General features: G+C 49.2%; 1 protein-coding gene across 1 annotated transcript in view; it reads right to left on the minus strand.

Annotated features, from left to right (window-relative positions):
• Nucleotides 1-514: 514 nt before the first annotated feature.
• Nucleotides 515-21,610, minus strand: part of GPI (glucose-6-phosphate isomerase) — a 25,919-nt gene continuing 4,823 nt past the window's right edge. Inside the window, exons 5-18 of the mRNA XM_004715826.2 lie at nucleotides 16,099-16,182; nucleotides 15,842-15,988; nucleotides 15,158-15,229; nucleotides 14,657-14,701; nucleotides 13,774-13,827; nucleotides 7,727-7,787; nucleotides 6,602-6,645; nucleotides 6,352-6,504; nucleotides 5,070-5,199; nucleotides 4,880-4,956; nucleotides 1,960-2,088; nucleotides 1,659-1,734; nucleotides 1,506-1,572; nucleotides 515-904 (exon numbers count right to left, since the gene is read on the minus strand). Coding sequence (XP_004715883.1) covers nucleotides 769-904; nucleotides 1,506-1,572; nucleotides 1,659-1,734; nucleotides 1,960-2,088; nucleotides 4,880-4,956; nucleotides 5,070-5,199; nucleotides 6,352-6,504; nucleotides 6,602-6,645; nucleotides 7,727-7,787; nucleotides 13,774-13,827; nucleotides 14,657-14,701; nucleotides 15,158-15,229; nucleotides 15,842-15,988; nucleotides 16,099-16,182 — 1,275 coding nt within the window. The 3' untranslated portion in view covers nucleotides 515-768. The remainder of the gene's footprint in view (nucleotides 905-1,505; nucleotides 1,573-1,658; nucleotides 1,735-1,959; nucleotides 2,089-4,879; nucleotides 4,957-5,069; nucleotides 5,200-6,351; nucleotides 6,505-6,601; nucleotides 6,646-7,726; nucleotides 7,788-13,773; nucleotides 13,828-14,656; nucleotides 14,702-15,157; nucleotides 15,230-15,841; nucleotides 15,989-16,098; nucleotides 16,183-21,610) is intronic.

The following is a 21,610-nucleotide window of genomic DNA, read 5'->3' on the forward strand; positions in this document are numbered from 1 at the left end:
ACCACCACATTGTGTACATACCAAGTTGAAGATGCTGAAAGTGGTTTCAATCTCTTAAATGAACATCTATCCAAGACCTTTAACAATTGGGAGCCATGGGAGTAGTGGAGATTGCAAATGATGAAAACAAGACTGGCTAGGGAACTTATGGCCAACTGACATGGGTTGGTTCCTCTTGTATAAGGGAAGCTGTGGGAACAGCTGGCCTTGGTGAACATAACAGGCCTACTACTAAGAGATACTACAGGTAAAGCCAGATTAGTTTGAGGTCTGCCACCTCGAATTTCTGTATAATAAGAATGTGTCAGCAGTCAGCGGGGCACTCAACAGAGCTTAAATGTCAAAGAACTTCTTTCTACCACTTCTATAAAGAGAGAAGGCAGTATTCATTTTTGAAAAAAAAAAAAGTAAACACACATTAAGAAGTGCCAACAATTTGCATTGCTCCCACCAGGTACTCAAATCTCTGGCATAAAACAACATCTCAATCAAATCACAGGTTGCATCCATAACCTCCTTTATGACATTTTTATTTTTCTACCTGGGATGTGGTCAACATGGGTCTGAAAAATCCGCTGCACTGAAACACTCCAACCAATTGCAAAACAGAGTGTGCTGTGGACACAGGGAGAGAGAGGGGTGTGGCAGCTTCCGATTGGCTGCCCCTGAGGGTGCTCTGGGCAGGACGGGGCGGGACAATGCAGTGCAGACTTTGGCAGTAGGGGGCAAGAAGGACCAAGCATAACAAGGGGTGCTGCTGAGATGCGTTTATTGGCTGGTGGCCTCTCGCTGTTTCTTGATGAAGCTGATCAGCCCGTTGGTGGAAGAATCATGAGAGGTCACTGGAGCGTTGCCCTCAAGCTCAGGTTCAATTTTCTTAGCCAACTGTTTCCCCAGTTCCACTCTGCCAGATAAGAGAAGAATGGTATGAAGGAGTGTTAGGTAGCTGGAGACAGAATTAAGGGCCCTCTCTCTACATGCCAAGGCCTCCCTCCCCCATTACAAGAAGCTGAAAGTTGCTTAAGGCTGGAGGGCATGCACACTCAGGTCTTTGAAACAGGAAGCCGGTAAACCTGGGTGGGACCCCATCTAGGCCAGGTGGACTTAATTCAGCCAAGGGGGTCAAACAGTATTGTCAACCACGCCTCCCAATGGGGGCCTGAAAAGCAAGAAGTTTTTCTCGCTGGGAGGCTGGCTCTCTCCCAGCGGGCTCCGACTCCGAATTGGTCAGCGGTCAGAGAGGCTGGGCTGAGGGATTCTCTGCCCTCAGGTTTCCACGTGTGGGTGTGAAGTACCCCGAGAGTGCCTGTGTAAAACCTGACATTCCTTCGAGCCTTCATCAAAACTCACTTGGATCACAAACCAGGCTTCAGCACATGAAGCCAAGGACCGAGGTCTATTTCTCCCACAAGAGAGGCCTAACAAAAGGTTTCACTGGTTCTAGTAAAATTGACGAGCCAACCCCCAGGCATTGCCACCCACCCCTGTCTGTAGCAGTAACTCACCCCCACTGGTCAAAGCTGTTGATGTCCCAGATGATGCCCTGAACGAAGATCTTGTGCTCATACATGGCTACAGAAATGACAGACAGTGCAAGTTAAGGCTCTTGCAGCTCAATCCAACCCCACCCCGAGGTGGGACTTTCCTGACTCACTCACCAATCAAGGCTCCGAGCATGAATGGTGTGAGCCTGGTGAACACAATGGAATTGGTTGGGCGATTTCCTTCAAAGACCTTCAGAATACACCAAAACATGGTCCAAAGTTATTTCAGGTCTCCACCTCTACGCCTGCCCACCACTGGGCTAGAAAGGGAAGAACATCCCATCCCACAGGCCGTTCTGTGAGGACAGACCCTCCGATTGTTTAAGACCACCAATCATGCCGTGAGTCCCTGCCTTGACCGGACAGCTTCCTCTCAGCATGGCACCCAGAAGCCCACTTAAGGAGAGGGGCTGACCTTGTGTGGCAGCAGCTTCTCCAGTTCCTCTGGACTCTTTCCCGAAGCCTGGAGCTCCTTCCGGGCCTCTTCGGGTGTCTTCCCCTTCATCAGCGCCTCCGTCTGGGCTAAGAAGTTGGCCAGAAGGATCTGACGAGAGAGAGACCCAGTAACACTTGGAAGAACTGTTTGTGCTTATGGGACAAGAGACAAGGCCACCTTGGCACTGCCTAGTCAGGGTTTGACCCAGCCTGGCCAGACTGTCAACCCTCACAGGGCAGCTCAGTTGGTTATGGGGGAGGGGGGACAAAGGGCCTCAAGGAAACTGGGGTCACCATCTTCCCGTCATATAAATAAAATCCAGAACTAGAGATGAAAGAAGCGCAGGAAAGATCTGCAGACAAGCCTCTATCTAAAATAGTGAATCCCCATGACATACACAGGAGGTCCAGCATAGTTCTTAACATTTTTCTCTCAGCAGAAACCAGGCCAGCTGGGACTGCAAAGGACAGAACAGGAAGTGAAGGAAAGCTGTCAGAACCCCCAACCTCTACAGGCAGAAAGCAGGCTGGTAAGTCTACTCCGCTGCAGACACACGCTTCCTTTCAGGAACAAGGACCCAGGGCCCAGGGGCAGAGCTGTGTACGAGGGTATCATTCCCATGCTGGGAAACCAGTTTGCACACTAGATTCCGAAATGGTTTAGGCTGGCGACACGCTTTTCCTTTGCATTTGAACCATATGACTGAAAGTGTTATCATATCATTTGCCCCATGATTGTATTTTTGGAACAGATCACAGAGATATATACCATGCAAACTTTATTCACTACAAGTCCAACGATTTAATTAGCAAGAGCTGTGGCGTGTGTTTCTGGTGTGTGTGTTTTCAACTTAATTAACTAGAAGGATACACGCTACGATATTCATTATGGTTATAGCTAAGTGATACGATGACAGGTACCTAACCGAAGAGCTGAGGCCTGAATTCCCTTCAGACTTTGGTGTAATGCTTTACACAGATGAGTGACTGCCATTCTGTCTGATTCGGATACATGGGGAGGGTCAAAGGTTACCTTGATAGAACCTGGAGACAGATAAAGGAACATTTGGTGGAATGCTAGCAAAGCTCTGAATTTCATGTTCTTTTTAATAAAAATTTTTTTTCTTTTTCATAACAATCACTTTATAAAATATGTTCATTGCGTAGGAGAAAAACTCAAAAAGGCTAACTGCCCCCCAAAACAAAAGCCAGCTAACTTCTGGAGCTCCACAGATGGAAAGCGCTGTGCCAACGGCTGGATTACCTAATTTGATACTGAGAACACCTGTATAAATGATCAAAAGGATTTTTCAGATGGAATTAAGATGAATCCATAGTTGTCAAGTGAACTCCAACTCACAGTGACCCTGTAAGACAGAGCAGCACTGGCCTATAGGGAGTCCACGGTTGTAGTTTTGGTGGAAGCTGACTGCCTGCCACCTTTCTCCCGCAGAGCAGCTGGGGGGTCTGCACCACCACTCTTTTGGTTAACAGACGAGCACTTAACTGCTACGCCACCTGGGTTCCTTAGAATTAGGGTTTTAAAAATCAAAACCGGGGGAAGAACAACATAAACCAGAGGGGAAGGGAGAGAGCAGTCAGTATGAGATATGAAAACAATATCTATAATCTATCAAGGGTGGAGAGGAGAGAGAGGGGGTAAAAAGAGGAGCTGATCCCAAGGGTTCAATAGAAAGTAAATGTCTAGAAGGAACTATATGTGACCTCCTCCCTGGGGGACTGACAACCGAAAAGTGGGTGAAGGGAGATGTCGGACAGGGCAAGATATGACAAAATACCCATTTATAAACTATGAAGGGCTCATGAGGGAGGGGCGTGCGGGGAGGGAGGGGAAAAATGAGGACCTAATGTCGGGGGTTTAAGTGGAGAGAAAATGTTTTGAGAATGATGTACAAATGCACTTTACACAATTAATGTGTGTATGGATTGCGATAACAGTTGTATGAGCCCCTAATAAAATGTTAAAATAAATAAATTAATTAAATAAAACTGAAGAAAAAAAAGAAAAAAGAAAGTAAATGTCTAGAAAAGAACAATGGCAATCTATGTGCTAATATTTTGGATACAATTGATGTATGGAGTATAACTAGAGCTTTAACAGCCCCCAATAAAATGATCTAAAAAATAAAAGCCAAGCCCACTGCCACCAAGTCAATTCTGACTCATATGGACCTTACAGGACTTAGGAGAACTGCTCCTTAGTGTTTCTGAAACTGTGAATCTTTACAGGAGCAGACAGCCTCATTTTTCTTCCTTGGAGGGCTAGTGGACTTGAACTGCCAACCTTGAGATTAGCAGCCTAATGCTGAATCTACTGCACCAACAATGCTCCTTGGAATGAAGGTTACAGACCTTAAAATCAGAAGATTATCTTGGATTATACAGAGGGCCCAATGAATTCACAAGGGCCTGTAAAGCAGAAGAGCCCATCAGAAAGGTGAGGCAGGAGAGAAGCAACATTCGAGAAGGACTTGACCTGCCTTTGCTGATTCTGAGATAAAGGAAGCAGGGAACAGGGACTATGGCAGCTGAAGAGGACCTAAAACCACCCGGAAACAAATCTTGCCACAACAACCTGAACAAGGAAACAGGTTTCCCTCCAGACAGGAGCACAGCCCTGTTGACTCCTTTAACTCAGCCTCCTACTGTGACCCTCAGTAAAGACCCTGTGGAGCCTGCTGCACTCTTGTCTGCCGAGACCAAGAGAAAACCAACGGATGTCCTTGGCAGCCACTGCGTCTGCGGTGATTTGTACGTTTGTGGTTGATTTGTTGGCAGCAGCAATAAATACAGTGGCCAACCGAAGCATCAGGCCTTCGGAGGGCTGGGTGTGACGTGAACATGAGAGAACGGGAGGGGAGTAGGCATAGGGCTCTTACCTTGTGATGCAACCCCTTCCGGATAGGGTGCTGGGTCTGGACCGGGATGAGGAAGTCACAGGGTATCATCCTGGTACCTGAGACGAGCACAGCAGTTATCCTGGTGCCCATGCTGGCCCGAGGGCTACCTCAATAGCCTTCAGAGTCCCTGCTGGTAAGGCTACCCCTCCCCAGGCGGGATGCACCCTACCTTGGTGGATAAGCTGGTAGAAGGCATGCTGGCCGTTGGTCCCTGGCTCTCCCCACAAGATAGGGCCCGTCTGATAGTCCACGCGGGTGCCAGTCTTGGTGATATACTTCCCATTGGACTCCATGTCACCCTGCGATGGAACCAGAAATCCAGCCCTTTAATACAAGTCTGGCTGCTCCATGCTCCACTCCCAAGTGTGCAGTCTTACCTGGATGCACCAGGCATGCCCCCAGGCTCGAGCCACAACGTGGACTCGCACAGTATGTATTCACAGCACGACCCCCTCACCTCCAAGTCCAGCAAGCTTCCTTGCTTAAAGCACACTGCAGTTAGAGGACCCACAGCCAGGCCATGGCGGCACTAGGCTGAGGGGGGACCTCCCTAAGGGAGGGACTATGGGTGGCTTCTAGAAGCGGAGGACAACCAAAGGCTGACAAATGGAAGGGAACTGGAACCTCAAGTCCTATAGTCACATGGAAATGAATTCTGTAAACACTCAGCTGGACACAGAAATGGATTTCTTTCAGTACTGATAAAACCGCTCGATCACAAAGTCTCTGCTTTCTCCAGGGTGAGGCAGGCTGGGCTCGAGAGTGAATAGCCTTTGAGGGCTGTTGTTTCAACTAGGTGTTGGGCTTTGCAACAGCTTCCTGGCCCCTGGTTACAACAACTGTCACCAAGGCACTGGGGGAAGCCTTAACTCTCCTTCAATCACAAGATTCATAAGGGTATACTGCGCCTGCCCAAAGGGTCCAAGGGGACTGCTAGAGAGAAGCCAAGTTTATGCTGAGCAAACATGAGGACCGATAGGGAAGGGTTTCCCAAGCACACCCTGACCAGTAGAAAGGCTGCTTAGTCTCTGGGGGCTCGGGAAATTCACGGGGAGCCCAAAGAGGTGCCATAGTCTGGCAACTTTCTTTAAGGCCGTGCAGGTCATAGGGGTGCTTGCTTGTGGCCTCACCCTAGGGCGAGGGTTCAGAGCAATGTCTAAGAAAGAAATAACCCTGGCTAAGACATATCCAGAGGCAAGCCATGACCCAAGGGGCCAGGCACCACCGCTAGTTCACCATGCGAGTCAGCCCCTTACATGCTGGCTCAAGTCAGCAGACCAGTCAGGTTGAACAGACACCATTTCCAAGGGAATGGGAAACGAAGGTGGGCTGAGGCGATGTCCAGAGGACAGTAAGGGAAAGGGCTCATGGAGGAGCAGGAAGTTGAGCTCACGGGCCTCCAGGTTCCCACAAACCCTGATAATCCCAAAGCCTGGCTTGGCAGCTGATACCTGTTGGAAATAGGCAGCAAAGCGGTGCAGGTACTGGTCATAGGGCAGCAGGCCCTGGGTCTCACATCCAAAGATGTTAATGTACCAGACGCCCAGAAGAGCCAGCAAGACGGGAGCATTCTTCTCCAGGGGCGCAGTCCGGAAGTGCTGGTCCTGCAATGGGGGCAGGGTGCGTAGAGTTGGAGAAACAGCCTGGGCACAGAGGGATGAGGGCAGAGGAGAGTGCTGGGCTGTGGCTGGCAGTACTCACCATCCAGTGAGCCCCCGAGAGCAGCTGCTCAAAGTTGTCAAACCCTGTGACATAAAAACAGCGCCCACAGAAAACAGTTAGACGCCACACACTCATGTCATTAGGCACAGTTTCTTCTGGAAGCAGTGACAGGCTGGATATGGAGCCGAAAGAAATGGGATCTAGGAGGCTTAGACTTGCCAAAGAAAGCTGCCCTCACCAGTGTGGCTCTGAGCTTGCTCCCACCCCCTGCCTGCCCAGTCGCCTCTGACTCATCGTGACCGACCCTCTAGGACAGGGTAGAACTGTCACTGTGCATTTCCAAGACTGTAACTTTCTCTCTCTCTTTTGGTCTTTAAAAACTATTTACTATATACTTTCTTTCATTAGTCTATTTCAGTATAAATGAAGTCGTGAGCCCCAATTTACAATTTCTTTAGCGTTTCTCTTTTGCATGAGTCAGGTGAACACCTAACATTGTATGCCTGTCCATGCGAATTAGCCATAAGCTGAAGACAAGATAGAAGGCCAGGCTTTCACATATGGTGACCACATTCTCAGCGTTAAGAGTTCCCAATCATTCAAACCCTCACAAATGCTCTGGACCATAATGTTTTGTTCATCTTCCTTGTAGTGCAGAGGAAAAGATTCTGGAAGAACAACTTTAATGGAATTCAGGTGCAGCCCAGCCCTAAACCAAAGTTTCCTTGACGGAGTCTAGTGCAAAGTGCACAACGGTTCTCCTAGTGACAAGCTTATAGGCATAGCCAGTTGGGACCAAAGCTCTCACAGTCTGTAACTCTTTACAGGAGTAGAAAGCTTCATCTTTATCCCTCAGAGTGGCTGGTGGTTTTGAACTACTGACCTTTAGGTTAGCAGTCCAATGTATATATAACTTACTCAGGTGGGGCTAACGGCAGGAGGAGGACAATAACTAGGACTAAAGTTGTAAGGGGCAGGTAGAATGGCTAGTCTGTAAACCCAATTGAAGACCTGGGCCCTCCCTTCTGGCCCGAGAGAAATGTTTCAGTCAAGGAGAGAAGCTGGTAGTCAGTTGGGGACAGAAAAGTGTTTGGGGGCACAGGACCCCGCACCCCTGACCAACATTCTCTACCTGGGAGGCTTGGTAGATATACAAATACTTACCGACGTGCAGGGCAATGGAGAGTCCGATGGCTGACCACAGCGAGTACCGTCCTCCCACCCACTAGGAGAGAGAGGAAAAAGGTGCCAAGGAGGGGCCCCACACATCCACCCACCCCCTTACCACAGGGCTTGGCCCAGCGTGCTCTGCCCTTCCACAGGTTCAGCTCAGGGTCTTCGCCCCAGGCCACCTGGCTGCAAGACAGCAGGCCAGGTGCTGGCAAGTTCTTGGGTAGCAACAACGATCCAAGTCACAATATTCAGACATATCATGGCCAGTTCCATCTCTTCAGGCTGCATGGACAGACCCACAGCCGGCTATCAGTTCCTGGATCTGCTTCTTCAGATACTGACAGACCCAGGGCCTCACAGATCTGCCCACCTCGCTTTATTTGCACACCTACAACCCCAGTGCCTCATTCCTGTGCCTGACCCCACCTCCTCAGACAGTGCCAGGCCCTGCCTCCTCAAACTCTGGAAGCAGTTGAGGCATGCTGGGCAAGAGGGAGGGCCAGTGGGTAGGAAATGAGCAAAGATAGAGAACCAAGAATGGTCTGTGGGTGAGGTGACACTGAAAACAGACTGCTTCGGAGACCCCAGGGAATTGGTGCCGCCCTACACACGCTCCAGAAGAGGCCTGACTGAGGAATTTCAATGTAACAGGACGGGGTGGAAAAAGGGGAAGAATGAAGTGTGTCCCAGAGTTCCTTGAGCAAAGAGTTGGACAGAGGGAACCTTCGGCTGGAAAGGACCTATGTCTGGGGGACCCTTCTTTGAAACATAGTTCCACAGACCCCCCACTATACCTGACAGATGCCATTTGGGAAGCCTCTTTTGAGCCCTCAGACTGACTGAAGAGAGGCCAGCCTTCTTACCCCGGCCTGAGGCCCGGCCCTCAGACATCACTTTGAGGAGAGTCCAGCAATGTCAAACAGGGTCTACCTTGAACCTCTGGGGTCCCAGCCTGCAAACACAGGTCTCTACACCTCACCTTTACCCACAGTAAAGGGCCTCTCAGATTACACCTTTCAGATACGAGTTTTTCCGTCCTTTGGCTGTATGTGCCATGTTTGCCCCGGTGCCTCAAAACTCACCTTGCTTAACCCCGGCACTTCAGAATCGGGCTAAGCAGACTCCAGGGCCACAGACAAACTGCATCTTGGTCTCGTTCTGGGTCCTCAGGCCCCTACGACACCCGCAGTTTTGACATCACACCTGACAGTCCTGAGGACCAGGTGGCTGCCCCACCCACCTCACCAACCAAGTCAATGGGTCCAACGGGTGCCTGAGGTCGGCTCCCAATAAGCCATCAAGACCAGGCTTATAGGACCTCTGCCCAACTTATCCTTGATTCCCAGACCTCAGTGACAGACCCAGGTACACAGACCCATCCGGGACATGGATGCAGATGTTGCATCTGATTGCCTTAGCTTGGGCCACCTGCATCAACTGCAGGGCCCCACACCACAGTATGCACCTGTTACAGATATCTCGGCTGACCGAAGAGGTTTAATTCATACCTCAAAACACACACCCAAGTCTACCTGGCTGAGACCAATTCGGCGTCTTCCTACCTTGCCTGAGAGATGCTGTTCTAATTACATGAGCTTCATCCTCGAGACTCAAGATGAGATCAAGGTTGAGACACTGGTCTAACTCAACGTTTCCATCTTACAGCCAAAGCCAACACTATCTTCCTATGCTTCATCTTGGCACCAACCACCTCACGGAAGGGTCTCAAGATCTCCCCGGACAAGAGCAGCTCTGTTAACTGGTGTTTCAGCTGAGAAACGTGGCATTACCTACCTGGGACCAACCCACGTTCCCTAGAACTTACCTGAGAGCCATGCCTACACATCGGACTCAAAACAATGCTCCAAGGTTTTGTGACTCGCAAGAGCCCCCTTTGTACCATCAAAGGCAAATTAGCCGGTAAGCAAGTTACACATGGGCTTTCTTGTGCTTGCTTACTATAGTGTATAAATAAGCACGGGTTCACTTTGCTTATTACGCAATCTGTCTCCAAAAGTCCAAGTTGTCCAAAGTCCTTGCTTGAGAAAGTTACATCCAGTTACTCATATCTTAACAAGCTGGGTCCCAAAGACTTCCTATGAAAGACTCCCAGTGTTCTGCCCACTTCGAGGGCCACGGGCCTGATTGGAGAGCCTGTTTTTCCCATCTAGGCTCAACTCCAGATTTTCAAGCTTCTCCGTGGAGACCCAGGGGTACATAGGCACCTCTGCCAGAATCAAATTCCTGAGAGAGCCAACACTACCAACTTCTGCTCAACTGGAACTCCTCAGGCCTCCTCAGCTTGACCTACCTGCGTCTCATGCAGCGGCGCACACAGCATCCAGTTCAGCTTGGATGCTGTTACCGTAACTTGACCATAGCCCTTTAGATCTCACAGACAGACCCTGTTTTGCCATCCCGCCTGGATCCTGGCTCTACAGACCTCAGTGAAGTGGTTCTCAATCTTCCTAATGGCGGCGACCCTTTCATACAGTTCCTCCTGTTGTGGTGACCCCCCCCAACCCTAAGATTATTTTCGTTGCTACTTCATCACTGTCATTTTGCTACTGTGATGAATTGGGCAACCCCTGTGAAAGGGTCGTGCAAGCCCCAAAGGGGTCGCGACCCACAGGTGGAGAACCACTGCCTTAGTGGATCATAGACTCTACTGGATAAGCCCTGTTCAACCCTACCTGTGTCTAACGCATGCTCTTCAGATCTGAAAGACCCAAGGACACACATTTCTGCCAGACTCCATGGATCTTACCTGAGTTAGTTCCACATGCCTGGGCAAAGCCACATCTTTGTAGATCTCACTTGACAGATGCAGTTCTACACCCCCTTTTAACCTCACATCAAAACCCCAGACCTACTCACTTGTACCCAGTCCCAGCTCTTGCAGTCCTATACCCGAGAAGCTTAGCTCACTCTACCGTGTTCACCGTATACTCTCAGAGGTCTAGACAGTTCTTTCTAGATGAGCTTTCCTGGCTCCTCGAGCTCCCCTACGTCTACCTGACCTCAAGCTTCAGGGCAGTCCAATAGCCCTAACATGGATTTTCAGGTCAACCAACCTCTGCTCACCCGTTTTCACGGAGCTTATCCGTCATACTTAGCTTTACCCACCTAGTGCCACAGATTCCAGAGGACAATCCAGGGTCCCACCGCTGCAGCTCAGATCTGATCTACGGGACTCAGAAGTATAAACCCATGTCTCACCTCCACGCTTCAAACCTCACCTGACACGTCTGTCCTTCATACCCCAGCTTCAGTAACTCCAAATGGACGCCGTTCTCCTCCCTTTGACTGACTTCAGCTTTCTATCTTCTCCCAGGGCACCCAGGCACCAGCTGCCTTGACCGTCCTCACAAATGCCACCTGAAATATCCTTATCGTCTGGAGCCAGTCCTAGATTTCCAGTTCTCACTTGTCAAACCCAGCTCTACCTGTCCTTACCGGTCTCTGGCTCTAGTCCTGGCCTGACTCAGCCACTTCTGTATCCATGTGCCTACCTCTGGCTTCTCAGGCCTCACGTGACTACCACCCTCACACTTCCCTTTGTCTGATCTTCGCTCCAGAGAGCATACAGGATAGACTCCATTATGTAACTCAGCTGAGATAGAAGCCAGTCCTTTCAATGTCTGAGTGACTCACACCTCCAGGCACCTCACCTTACAGCCATGGGTCTCAAAACCTTTACCTCCCATGTCCTTTTAAATACCGTAATCCACCAACCGACACTTCACCTGCCTCAGCTCCCTAGTTCTTACCTTTTATAAACCAAACTGATGCCCATCAAGTTGCGGCTGACTCATACTGACTCTATAGGAGAGTGTAGAACGGACCCTGTTATCTTTGTGAAAAGCCCTTTCTTTCTCCTGCGGAGTGGCTGGTGGTTTTGAACTGCTGACCTGGTGTTTAGTTGCCTAACGCGTAACCCCTCCAACAGCAGGGCTCCTTGCCTTTTACAATCAGGTACAATCTTACCTCTCCCTTCTCTGGGCTCCTTGGGCCCCACCCCACTGGGACCAATGCTACGAGACCATGCATGCCCTGGGCTGGTCACAGTTCCCTAGGCTTGGTCAAGTGACACCCCCCTAGCTCTCTATATCACTCCCATCCAGATTTCAGAAAACGAAATGGCTGACTCGATTTGGGGCGCTGTACCTATGTTTGCCTAATCCTGAGTTCTATGCAGTTCATCGACTATCTAGCTCTCACCTTTCAAAACTGGTCAGAGACCCAGCATGTCCCATGCCTCAGTCTGGAGATCTCAGGAGTGCCTGTACGTGCCTTTGGCTCCTCAAAACTACACTTTATGGAACCATCTTGAACAACCCTATGCCTTCTCCCAAACTCACAACTTCACCTACCTTTCCCTGTTGTGGGTCCTTCTCAGCATTCACCTGTGCTTGTGCCAACTTCTCCCGGGCCCTCACCAAGCAGTTAACTCTCTAAACATGTGCCGACTCTGGCTGAGCCAACCAGACCCCGTCATTCACTGCTGTAATGTCTGACTGATCCTGCCCAAGCGGCTGCCCCTAGGACTGACCCAGCAGATCCAGCCTTGCCATTTCCACGTACCTCCAATACAGCCTCTTCCCATCTAAGTGCAGTGCCTCCACTTGGCCTCACTACTTTGCCTGAGAGACCCTCGCTCCAGAACCTTACCTCTCCCTGTCCCTAGCTCCTTAAACTTCATCTTTTGGATTCTGGCTTTATCTCAGGTAGATCCCACGTCCAGACACTGGTCCATCGAATCTGACCCAGGAGTCCTCGACTTCGACGTGGTCACTTAATCCAAGTCCCATGTTCCTGTGCCCAACATCATTCCTACACTCTCGCAGGGAAATGGGCTCCTTTTCACCTGGAGCACACCCCAACTCTTCTCTGCATGGGGGGCAGTCACAGGCGATGAAAACTCTGACGTAGGGTACAGCCCTGTGCTTCTCGGTCTGACCTGCTCGGGCTCCAGTCCCTAGGGAGGCCATGAAGGGTCCCTTTCCTCCTTTGCCAAGCGTGAAGCATGTGCTTGACGGCACAGGTCTCTCTGAAAAGGGTTCCTTCACCTGAGCCCCAGGACACAGAAAAGGATGGAATGACTTCCGAAGGGTGGTACCCAATGGGTCCCATTCCTCAAAGAAGTATACATCCCATTACAAACCAGCAATCCCTCTTGGCCTTGATGCTTATTTCTCTCCAGGCCCTGAGGGAGGAAGGCTTTTACAAAAGGAAGGAATTTACAATGTGGATGCTGCCACCAGGACAAACACAGGTACACAGTCTATCCAGGGTAACCCCTCCAGTGGATGATGCCCTTGCCATGACCATAGGATACAACACTGTACCCTGGCCTGGTGACACCCTTTGTATTCACAGCACCTTCACCCCCCAGCTCCCACCCTGCAGTGAAGGTCACGTGGCGCTGCTCTCACCCAAGTCTGCCCAGAGAGCTGCAGCTCACTGCCTGCTACCACTGTGGCTCAAGCAACAGCGAGTGTTGCTATAAGTGTCTCCTGCTTAAGGCGAAGCTTGTTCTGCAGTCTGCCTGGGCAACACTCCCTTATCCTCAGTGGCCCGGGCCAGACTCCAACTGTTCCTGCGGGTCCCACCCACTCCCCCTCCTGCTTCACCCTGCGCCTTGACTTTTGGAGGCTGCAGCTGCAAAACCGAGAAAGGTCATCACCGAGAATAACTCTGCCTCAGCACGGTGAAGGGCAGGGCGGCTCCAGTTACCCGAAAGTGGGTGCACTGGCAAGTGTCCACGGGAGTGCCACCTTGGCCCGTAAGCTCTGCTCCACCCTCAGGGAGACGCTGAATCCTCACCGTGACTCGGCAGTTTGCCCCACAAACCCCTGGGAGGGCGTCCCTGTTTTTCCCAAAGCAGGTGCCAGTATTAACGCTGGCCGGGCCTTGCAGGCCCCTCCCGTGTGACTCAAGGGTCACCACCACTTGGCAAAAGAACACAGTTCAGTGAATGAATGAAAAGAAAAAAAAAAGAACACAGTTCACCCAAGACAGGAAGTGCCTCTACTTACATCCCAGAACTCAAACATGTTTTGAGGGTCAATTCCAAACTCCTTCACTTTGGTCTAAAAATGAGCAAAGAGGGAGAGAGAAGAAATGGAGCATTTATTATCTGGGCAGGAAAAGGCAGGCAAGAGCAGTCCCTGAAGATCCGAGGGTTGTGCATCGACTGTCACCATTCCTCAAGAGCCCAGGTGGGGCAGGGATGGAGCAGGACCTAGGACATCTAAGGTGGACAGGGACCTCGCAGCCAGGAAACTGCCCAGCCCTTCTAGTACCTAGGATGGTGACTGCACCCCAGGAAGCCTTCAGGGAATGGACGCCTGGCTGGACTCCTCAGGAGCCCCAGTTTCTTCCCCTATCTGCCACAGAAGGAGCAGCCCACAGAAAAGTGAGCTCTGCCTACAGGGGCAGGCAACGGTGCTGCAATCACCCGGCCTGAAGATGCCCCACCGTGTCCCCCATGGACAGATCACCCAACAGACGAAAGCAGGGTGGGGGGAGGAAGTGGTCAAGAAGAGCTTGTGTGATTTCTAGGCTCTGACACAGCTCACATAATGCCCATGACATACACGCTCAAAGTGCAGTAGGCAGCCAACCTCGTGCCAAGGGCAGGCTATGAGAGCTGGCAGGCAGGTGCTCTGGTTCGAAAGCTAGTGTGACTAACTGCAACACAGAGTCACAAAGTCACGTCCCCTTGCTAGGGCAGGCTGTGAGTGTGCAGCATGCTGCATGGGAGTCAGGCTGGGAAGATGGATAGGACAGATACGATACCACACCACCAACTAGACCCAGGGCCCCCAATCCACGGAGTACATCTCGGCCAATGTATCCTGAAAGGGCATGATCTTGATGCATCCTAGCCCCTTCTCAAGAGACTACAGGGACACTTACCGTGTTGGTAGACAGGGCAACAAAGTGCTTCGCAACTGCAGCGGGCTACAAGAGACAGAAGCAAGTTAGGACAAGCATGTCCCAAGAGCATGGATTCCAACCCCTCACCCCACTCCCATTGCAGAAACTCAGGCCCTTGCCTGGTTGCAGCCCTTAGTTGGAAGAACCCCACCAGGGCCAGCCTGAACGCCCCAGCCGCCTACAGAGTGCGTGAAGGTCCTGGGGAAAATGGTGTGGCCAGGAGTCGAGGGTTCCAGAGGGCCAAGAGAACTCACAGGTTGGCAGCAGGCAAAGGGCGCTTGGCCAGTTAGAATAGGCCACATGTGGTATAAGAGAGGCCGGCTAAGTCAAAGGTAACAATCAACGGGCAGGTATCAGAGAGCCTGCCTCTTGCTTCCAACACCAAAAGAAAGGGGGTCAGGTGTGACCTCTCCAGTGGATGTTATTCCTGGCTGCCCACCACCCACCTCATCACCAGGGAGGGCCCCTCTACCAACTCACATCCTTCGCTGATAGGAGGAACCACTCCTTTGCGGTCTCGGCATTCGTGATGGTCTCCTGGGTGGTAAAGGTCTGCAGGTGGAAAGCACAGCATTCAGCCCCCACACTCAGGCCCAGATCCAATTTGGCGAGGGGTTGTCGGAAGGAAGCTACATCAGGGCCCACGTCACCAAGGACAACGCTTTCAGAGCCAGGGTCAGTTATTACACACGGGGGAGCTCAGAGAGCCATGGTGAGCTGCGAAAGCTGTCTGGGGCAGGGGCCTGGGAGGAGCAGTGTTATCCTGTGATTCCACAACCATGTCACCATCAAGGGGAGCCCTAGAAACAGTTGCGCCACGCCCAACTCCTTCAGGTCAAAGGCCAGGGCATCACCCAGGTGAGGGGCTGTGGGACTCTCTTCAGCCCAGGCTAGACTGCACCTCAGAATTCAGACTGAATGCGTCCCATTATATGGACATTAATGCAAATAAAGGGCATAAATAGTAAAAAAGGAAATCCCTCTATTCTCAGGGCATGGCAAGGGGGTGGGTCAGGGAGAAGCCAAGATTAGGGAGAAATCTGTCAGAAAACAGGGACAGGCTGAGCATGTCAAACAAGAGAGAGAGACTGAGGGCAGCTGTGCTGACTCGCTCAACAAAGTGTGTTCGCTCAGAACCGGTCCAGTGCCGGACAGGGCCCATACCTTGGAGGCAATGATGAACAAGGAGGTCTCAGGGTTCAGGGAGGCCAGAGTTTTGGTAATATGGGTCCCATCGATGTTAGAGACAAACCAGACACGGGGACCACCTGCAGAGTAGGGCTTGAGGGCTTCTGTCACCATGAGGGGTCCCTACGAGGAGACAAAGCATCAGAGAATAAGATTCCAGGATCCATAAGAGGTGGGGCAGGGGCTGCCAGGAACCCTTCAGCCCATCCTAGGGCAGTCAGTCCTCTCCTCACCAGGTCAGAGCCACCAATGCCTATGTTGACAACGTCTGAGATGGGCTTGCCGGTGTAGCCCTTCCACTCGCCACTGCGGACACGCTACGACAGAGGGGAGACAGGGTTAGTCTAAGTCCCTGGGTATGTGCCACTGCCTGAAAACAGCATACTTCAGGCCCCACTTTCAAATTCTCATGGAGGCCTCTTTTTAAATATTTTAATCCATTGCTTGTATTATTCTCTCCCCCGCCCGCAGATTTATTTATTTAATCATTTTATTGCAGCCTCCTACAACTCTTTTCACAATCCATATCCCCCCCCACATTTATTTTAAGGAGCTCTCATGGCCTCGTGGTTTAGGCAGTTGGCTGAGAACCACAAGGCTGGCAGTTCAAACCCACCTGCCACCTGGTGGGAGAAACACGAGGCTGTCTATTCCTGTAAAGTTTTTTTTGTTTGTTTGTTTTTCCTGTAAAGTTTTATAGTCTTGGAAATCTTACATGACTGGCTCACTGTTGGGTCGGAATAGTGAGTTTTTTGGGTATTTATTTTATAATGTATTTTGTTATAGGAGAGCAGAAGAGACATACACCGATGTAACCAATCTTGGATCAGTAATGGGAAGTGGACACCATTCTGTTCTTGTGGCCTCGTGGCAAAGGAGCCAGATCCCTGCCAAAGTCACTACCAAATAGACCAGATTTCCTTACTGGAATTCACGGCCAGAATTTTTGCAACACAAGGGTGAACTGTCAGCAGAAGACAAGAAAACTAACTGAAAAAAAAAAAAGAAAGAAAACGAACTGTGCTGGGACCGAAACATCAGACACGCAGCCAACTTCAAATGGTCGCCATTGGGCTCGGAGTCTTAGTATTCACATCCCTGTAGGCCTCCCGCGGACTGAACAGAGCTGACCTAGGCAACTATCAGCACACTGTGCAAATGACAAGGTTGGCCACAGGAGGCTGGGTCATAACAAACCACGCAGCTTCCGTCTTGTTCTCTTGGACCACTCCGCTTTAAGGAAGCTGGCATTCCTACGGTGAGGACCCGCGCACAGTCCTAAGATGCTAACACGGTGAGCCCGAGGCCTCCTTCCAACTGCCATTACCAGCTCACCATCTGGGGAAGTGAGCCATCTTGGAAAGAGACCCTGCAGACCTCGCACACCTCCAGGTAGCTGTAGCCCTGGCCAAACTCTTGACTAGAATTCTCAAGGCAGACCCACAAACCCAAACCTCCCAGCTAAACCATTCCAGTATTTCTGACTCATGGAAAATGGGTGACATAGTCAATGTTTATGATTGTTTTCAGCATAATTCCTTACACGATAATTAATGCGGATTTGCTCTATTAGTAAAAAACTTAAAATGTGGCATGATTCAAGAATTATTAAATTGAATTTCACCAGATCTAGAAATTACCATTGCTATAAGGCATCCTTATACATCCTTGAGATTGCTTAAAAAAATTCTTTTTCATTTTTTTGAGATTGCTTTAAGGTCCCCAGCACAGTTAGTTTACCTACCTAGGTAGCCAAGGCACCATCTAAACACACAAAGAAGGAAGTTTTTCTGGATTGAGCCCTTTTAAAGAGGAATATTTCTGTTTATTATGTTGGGATATAGGTGAATTTCTAGTTTCAAAGGACAAGTGAATGAAAACATGCATCGTTCACACCCACTAGAATGGCTAAGATTCAAAAGAAAATAACAAGTGTTAGTGAGGGTCTAGGGAAATTGCAACTCTTATGCTATTGCTGGGGAGAATGCAAAATGTTACCAGCACTGTGGAAAACAGTGTGGTAGGCTTCTGGAATATATAAAGATAGAGCTACCACATGATTCAGCAAGTCCACTCCTAGCCGGAAACCCCAAAGCAAGCAGAGACTCAGAGACTTGCTTGTCAAAGTTCACTATAGCAGTATTCACAGTAGCCAAAACATGGAAACAAGCCAATGCCCCTCCACAGACGAGTAAAGAAAACAATGCAGATCCTACTACTCAGTTGGAGAAATGAAGTCTTGACACATGCTATGGTATGGTTGGAGCCTGAACACATGATGCTGAGTGAAATACGTCAATCACAAAAAAACAGATATTGCATGATCTCAAGTAGAAAAACAAGGAAAGGCAGAAGTGGTTACCAGGGGATGGAGGGAGGGGGAAATTTTGAGTTAAGAATGATGGGAAATAGGGGAGGGAGGGAAAAAAAATGAAAAATGAGGACTGGAAAGCAAATGTTTTGAGAATGATGAGGGCAACGAATGTACAAATGTGCTTGACACAATTGATGGATGTATGGATTGTGATAAGAGTTGTATGAGCCCCCAATAAAATGATTAAAAAAATTTTTTTTAATGATTAAAAAGAATGATGTGAAATCAAAGCCCACCTGTAGGCAACTGGACATCCCCTTACAGAAGGGTTGCGGGAAGGAGACAAGCCAGTCAGGGTGCAGTGTAGCACCATTGAAACATGCAACTTTCCTCTAGTTCTTTAATATTTCCTCCCCCCACCCCCACTATCATGATCCAAGTTCTGCCTTACAAATCTGGCTAGACCAGAGCATGTACACGGGTACAGATCAGAGCTGGAAACACAAGGAATCCAGGACAGATAAACTCCTCAGGAGCAATAATGAGAGTGGTGATACTAGGAGGGGAAGGGGAAGGTGGGGAGTGACAGGGGGAACTGATCACAATGATCTACATATAACCCCCTCCCTGGGGGGCGGACACCAGAAAAGTGGGTGAAGGGAGACATCATTCAGTGTAAGACATGAAAAAAAAAAAAAATTAGTAAGGGATCGTGAGGAAGGGAGGGGAAAAATGAACTGATACTAAGGGCTCAAGTAGAAAGAAAATGTTTGGAGAATGATGATGGCAACAAATGTACAAATGTGCTCGACACAATGGATGGATGGATGGATTGTGATAAGAGTTGTACGAGCCCCCAATAAAAGGATTAAAAAAAAAGAATGATGGGAAAATTACATTTATGAAGAATAGAGTTGACAGCCAAAGATTGCAGTTGCTGTCAGTAAGCTGTAAACCTATAAATAGGCAAAATGGCAAACGTTGTACTAGATATACATACTTATAAAAACAACACAAGAGTAGCTGTTGATGCCACTTATGTACAACCAAAAACCTTATGGGAGCTTGTTCTTTGACTTGGAGGTTTGGGGTCATGTTTTCATGGGACCACACAAAACCACACAATGCTATCAAGTCCATTCTAATTCACAGTGACCCTACATGGAGCTCCGAGGCTGTAAAGCTTTATGGGAGCAAATAGCCCCTCTTTTCTCCAGAGGATCAACTGGTGGCTTTGAAATAACAACCCTGTGGTTACTAGTCCTACACTATTGGGCACCAGTGCCATCAGAGCTTCCAGTTAATTAGCCTCATAACATGTTTAGTGCTTCTTTTCTACCTGTAGTTCCTTGCATAGTGCCTAGGGTAAATGGCCCTCAAGGCACACTGTTCTTTATATGTCTGGAGCAACAGGAAAATCAATAGAAGAATAAGGAATGTATAGATAAGTTAATTGAGGAACAACCGCCTCCTTTGCCATGAGATTCTGAAAAAGAATCCTGATTGAAAAGGTGGGAATTTAGAACTGAATTTCAAGTTCCGATTTTATGTGGGTATGGAAGTTGGTGAACCCTACAAAACTATTGCCCTCAGCTAATCTTTTAATCTGAAACCAAAATATCCTACAGGAGTAAAAGCCATAACATGAACAGACATACACACACCCAGGTTCGCTGCAGCACTGTTCCCGAGAGCAAGAACATGGAAACAACCCACATGCCTATCAGTAGAAGAATGGATAAAGAAACTGGTCCAGACACACATGCAATACTAGAAAACTGATACTAAAAACAATGATGAAAATGTGACATGGATGAGGTGTCGATGGGATCAGGCATCAAAATCCAGAACAAAAAATCCTATCAATGTGATTGAGGGGGAGTGTGGAGTGGAGACCCAAAGCCCATCTGTAGACAATTGGACAACCCCTTACAGAAGGGTCACAAGGAAGAAACAAGCCAGTCAGAGTGCAGTGTAGCATCTATGAAGCATACAACTTTCCTCTAGTTCCTAAATGCTTCCTCATGCCCACGATCACGAGCCCAATTCTACCTTGCAAATCTGGCTGGGCCAGAGCATGTACATGGGTACAGCTAAGAGCTCAAAGCACAAGGAATCCAGCACAGATGAACCCCTCAGGACCAGTAATGAGAGTAGTGATACCACAAGGGTAAGGGGAAGGTGGCGGGGAGAAATGGAACCGATCACAATGATCTCCATATAACCCCCTCCCAGGGGGTTGGACAACAGAAGGGTAGGTGAAGGGAGACACTGGTCAGTGTAAGACACACAAAAAAATAACAATAATTTGTAAATTATCAAGGGATCATGCGGGAGGGAGGATGGGGCTAAAAAATGAGGAGCTGATATCAAGGCTTCAGGTGGAAAGGAAATGTTCCCAGGGTGATGATGGCAACATATATACAAGGATATGTGTGTGGATTGTGATAAGAGCTGTGCGAGCCCCTAATAAAATTATTTTTTTAAAAAAATAGTCAAAACGTGGCATGGATGGACCTGGAGGTCATTATACTGAGTGACATTTGTCAATCACAAAAGGACAAATAGAGTATGAGGCCACTGTTAACAAGGAAAACAAACAAAAACAAGACACAGACTTGCAGTCCAAAGGAAACAGACTTTAGAGGTTGCCAAGCGAGGGAAGATGAAGCAACAGACTAGAGAGTTGACAGGTTACCAACTTGGCTGACGGGATTTTGTAATCCGTGTGAAGGGTGCTGACATGGAACTGCAACTGTGGAACCCAAAACTGATAGACATGTAAACCTGGTTCACAAGAAAACATGCAAACTGGTCTAGACTTACAGGCAGTCTGAATCCAGCCCCGATTCTGTGCTGGAGAGGAAGTTTCTACCAGGGCTATCCTCACTCCTTCGCAGCATTTCTCAGTAGTATGATGGCCCATCACAGAAACTACGTAAAGCAGGGCCAAACACCCCCTTTCTTGGGTCAAAGGTTTTACCGCACACGCCGATTCTTCAACCTTCTTTTTCACCCTCATAGCTGACCTTGAATTGCATGGCGGGCCAATGCACAACAATGGGCTCCCTCATTCCTCACGCTATCGGGAGTGTACTACCTTATCTAGGGACCCCAATTTCATGGATTTGTCCCTTTTATAAATGCTCTCAAGTTGTTTTGGGGGTTTGCCACCATGAGGCAAGTCCCAGCAAACATCCTTGGCCGTACCTCGGTGAACTTTTGAGAATCTTTGTCAGAGTAAGTGACATTACCACTCTTCAGCAGCTTTTGTTGAACTAACTGTAAATACCCTGTGGACAGCCTGAGTCAGGTGTTTCAATAGCTAGCTTTAAGGGAGCTCTTTCCTGGTCATAGCGTGCCAGGTAGTCAGTGCCACACCTAGATCACTCACACAAGATGGCTAAAAACTGCTCCAGGCTTGGGAACGC

The sequence above is a fragment of the Echinops telfairi genome, unplaced genomic scaffold, assembly GCF_000313985.2.
Source record: "Echinops telfairi isolate 266 unplaced genomic scaffold, ASM31398v2 ScPeMD7_655;HRSCAF=1070, whole genome shotgun sequence".
Lineage (NCBI taxonomy): Eukaryota > Metazoa > Chordata > Mammalia > Afrosoricida > Tenrecidae > Echinops > Echinops telfairi.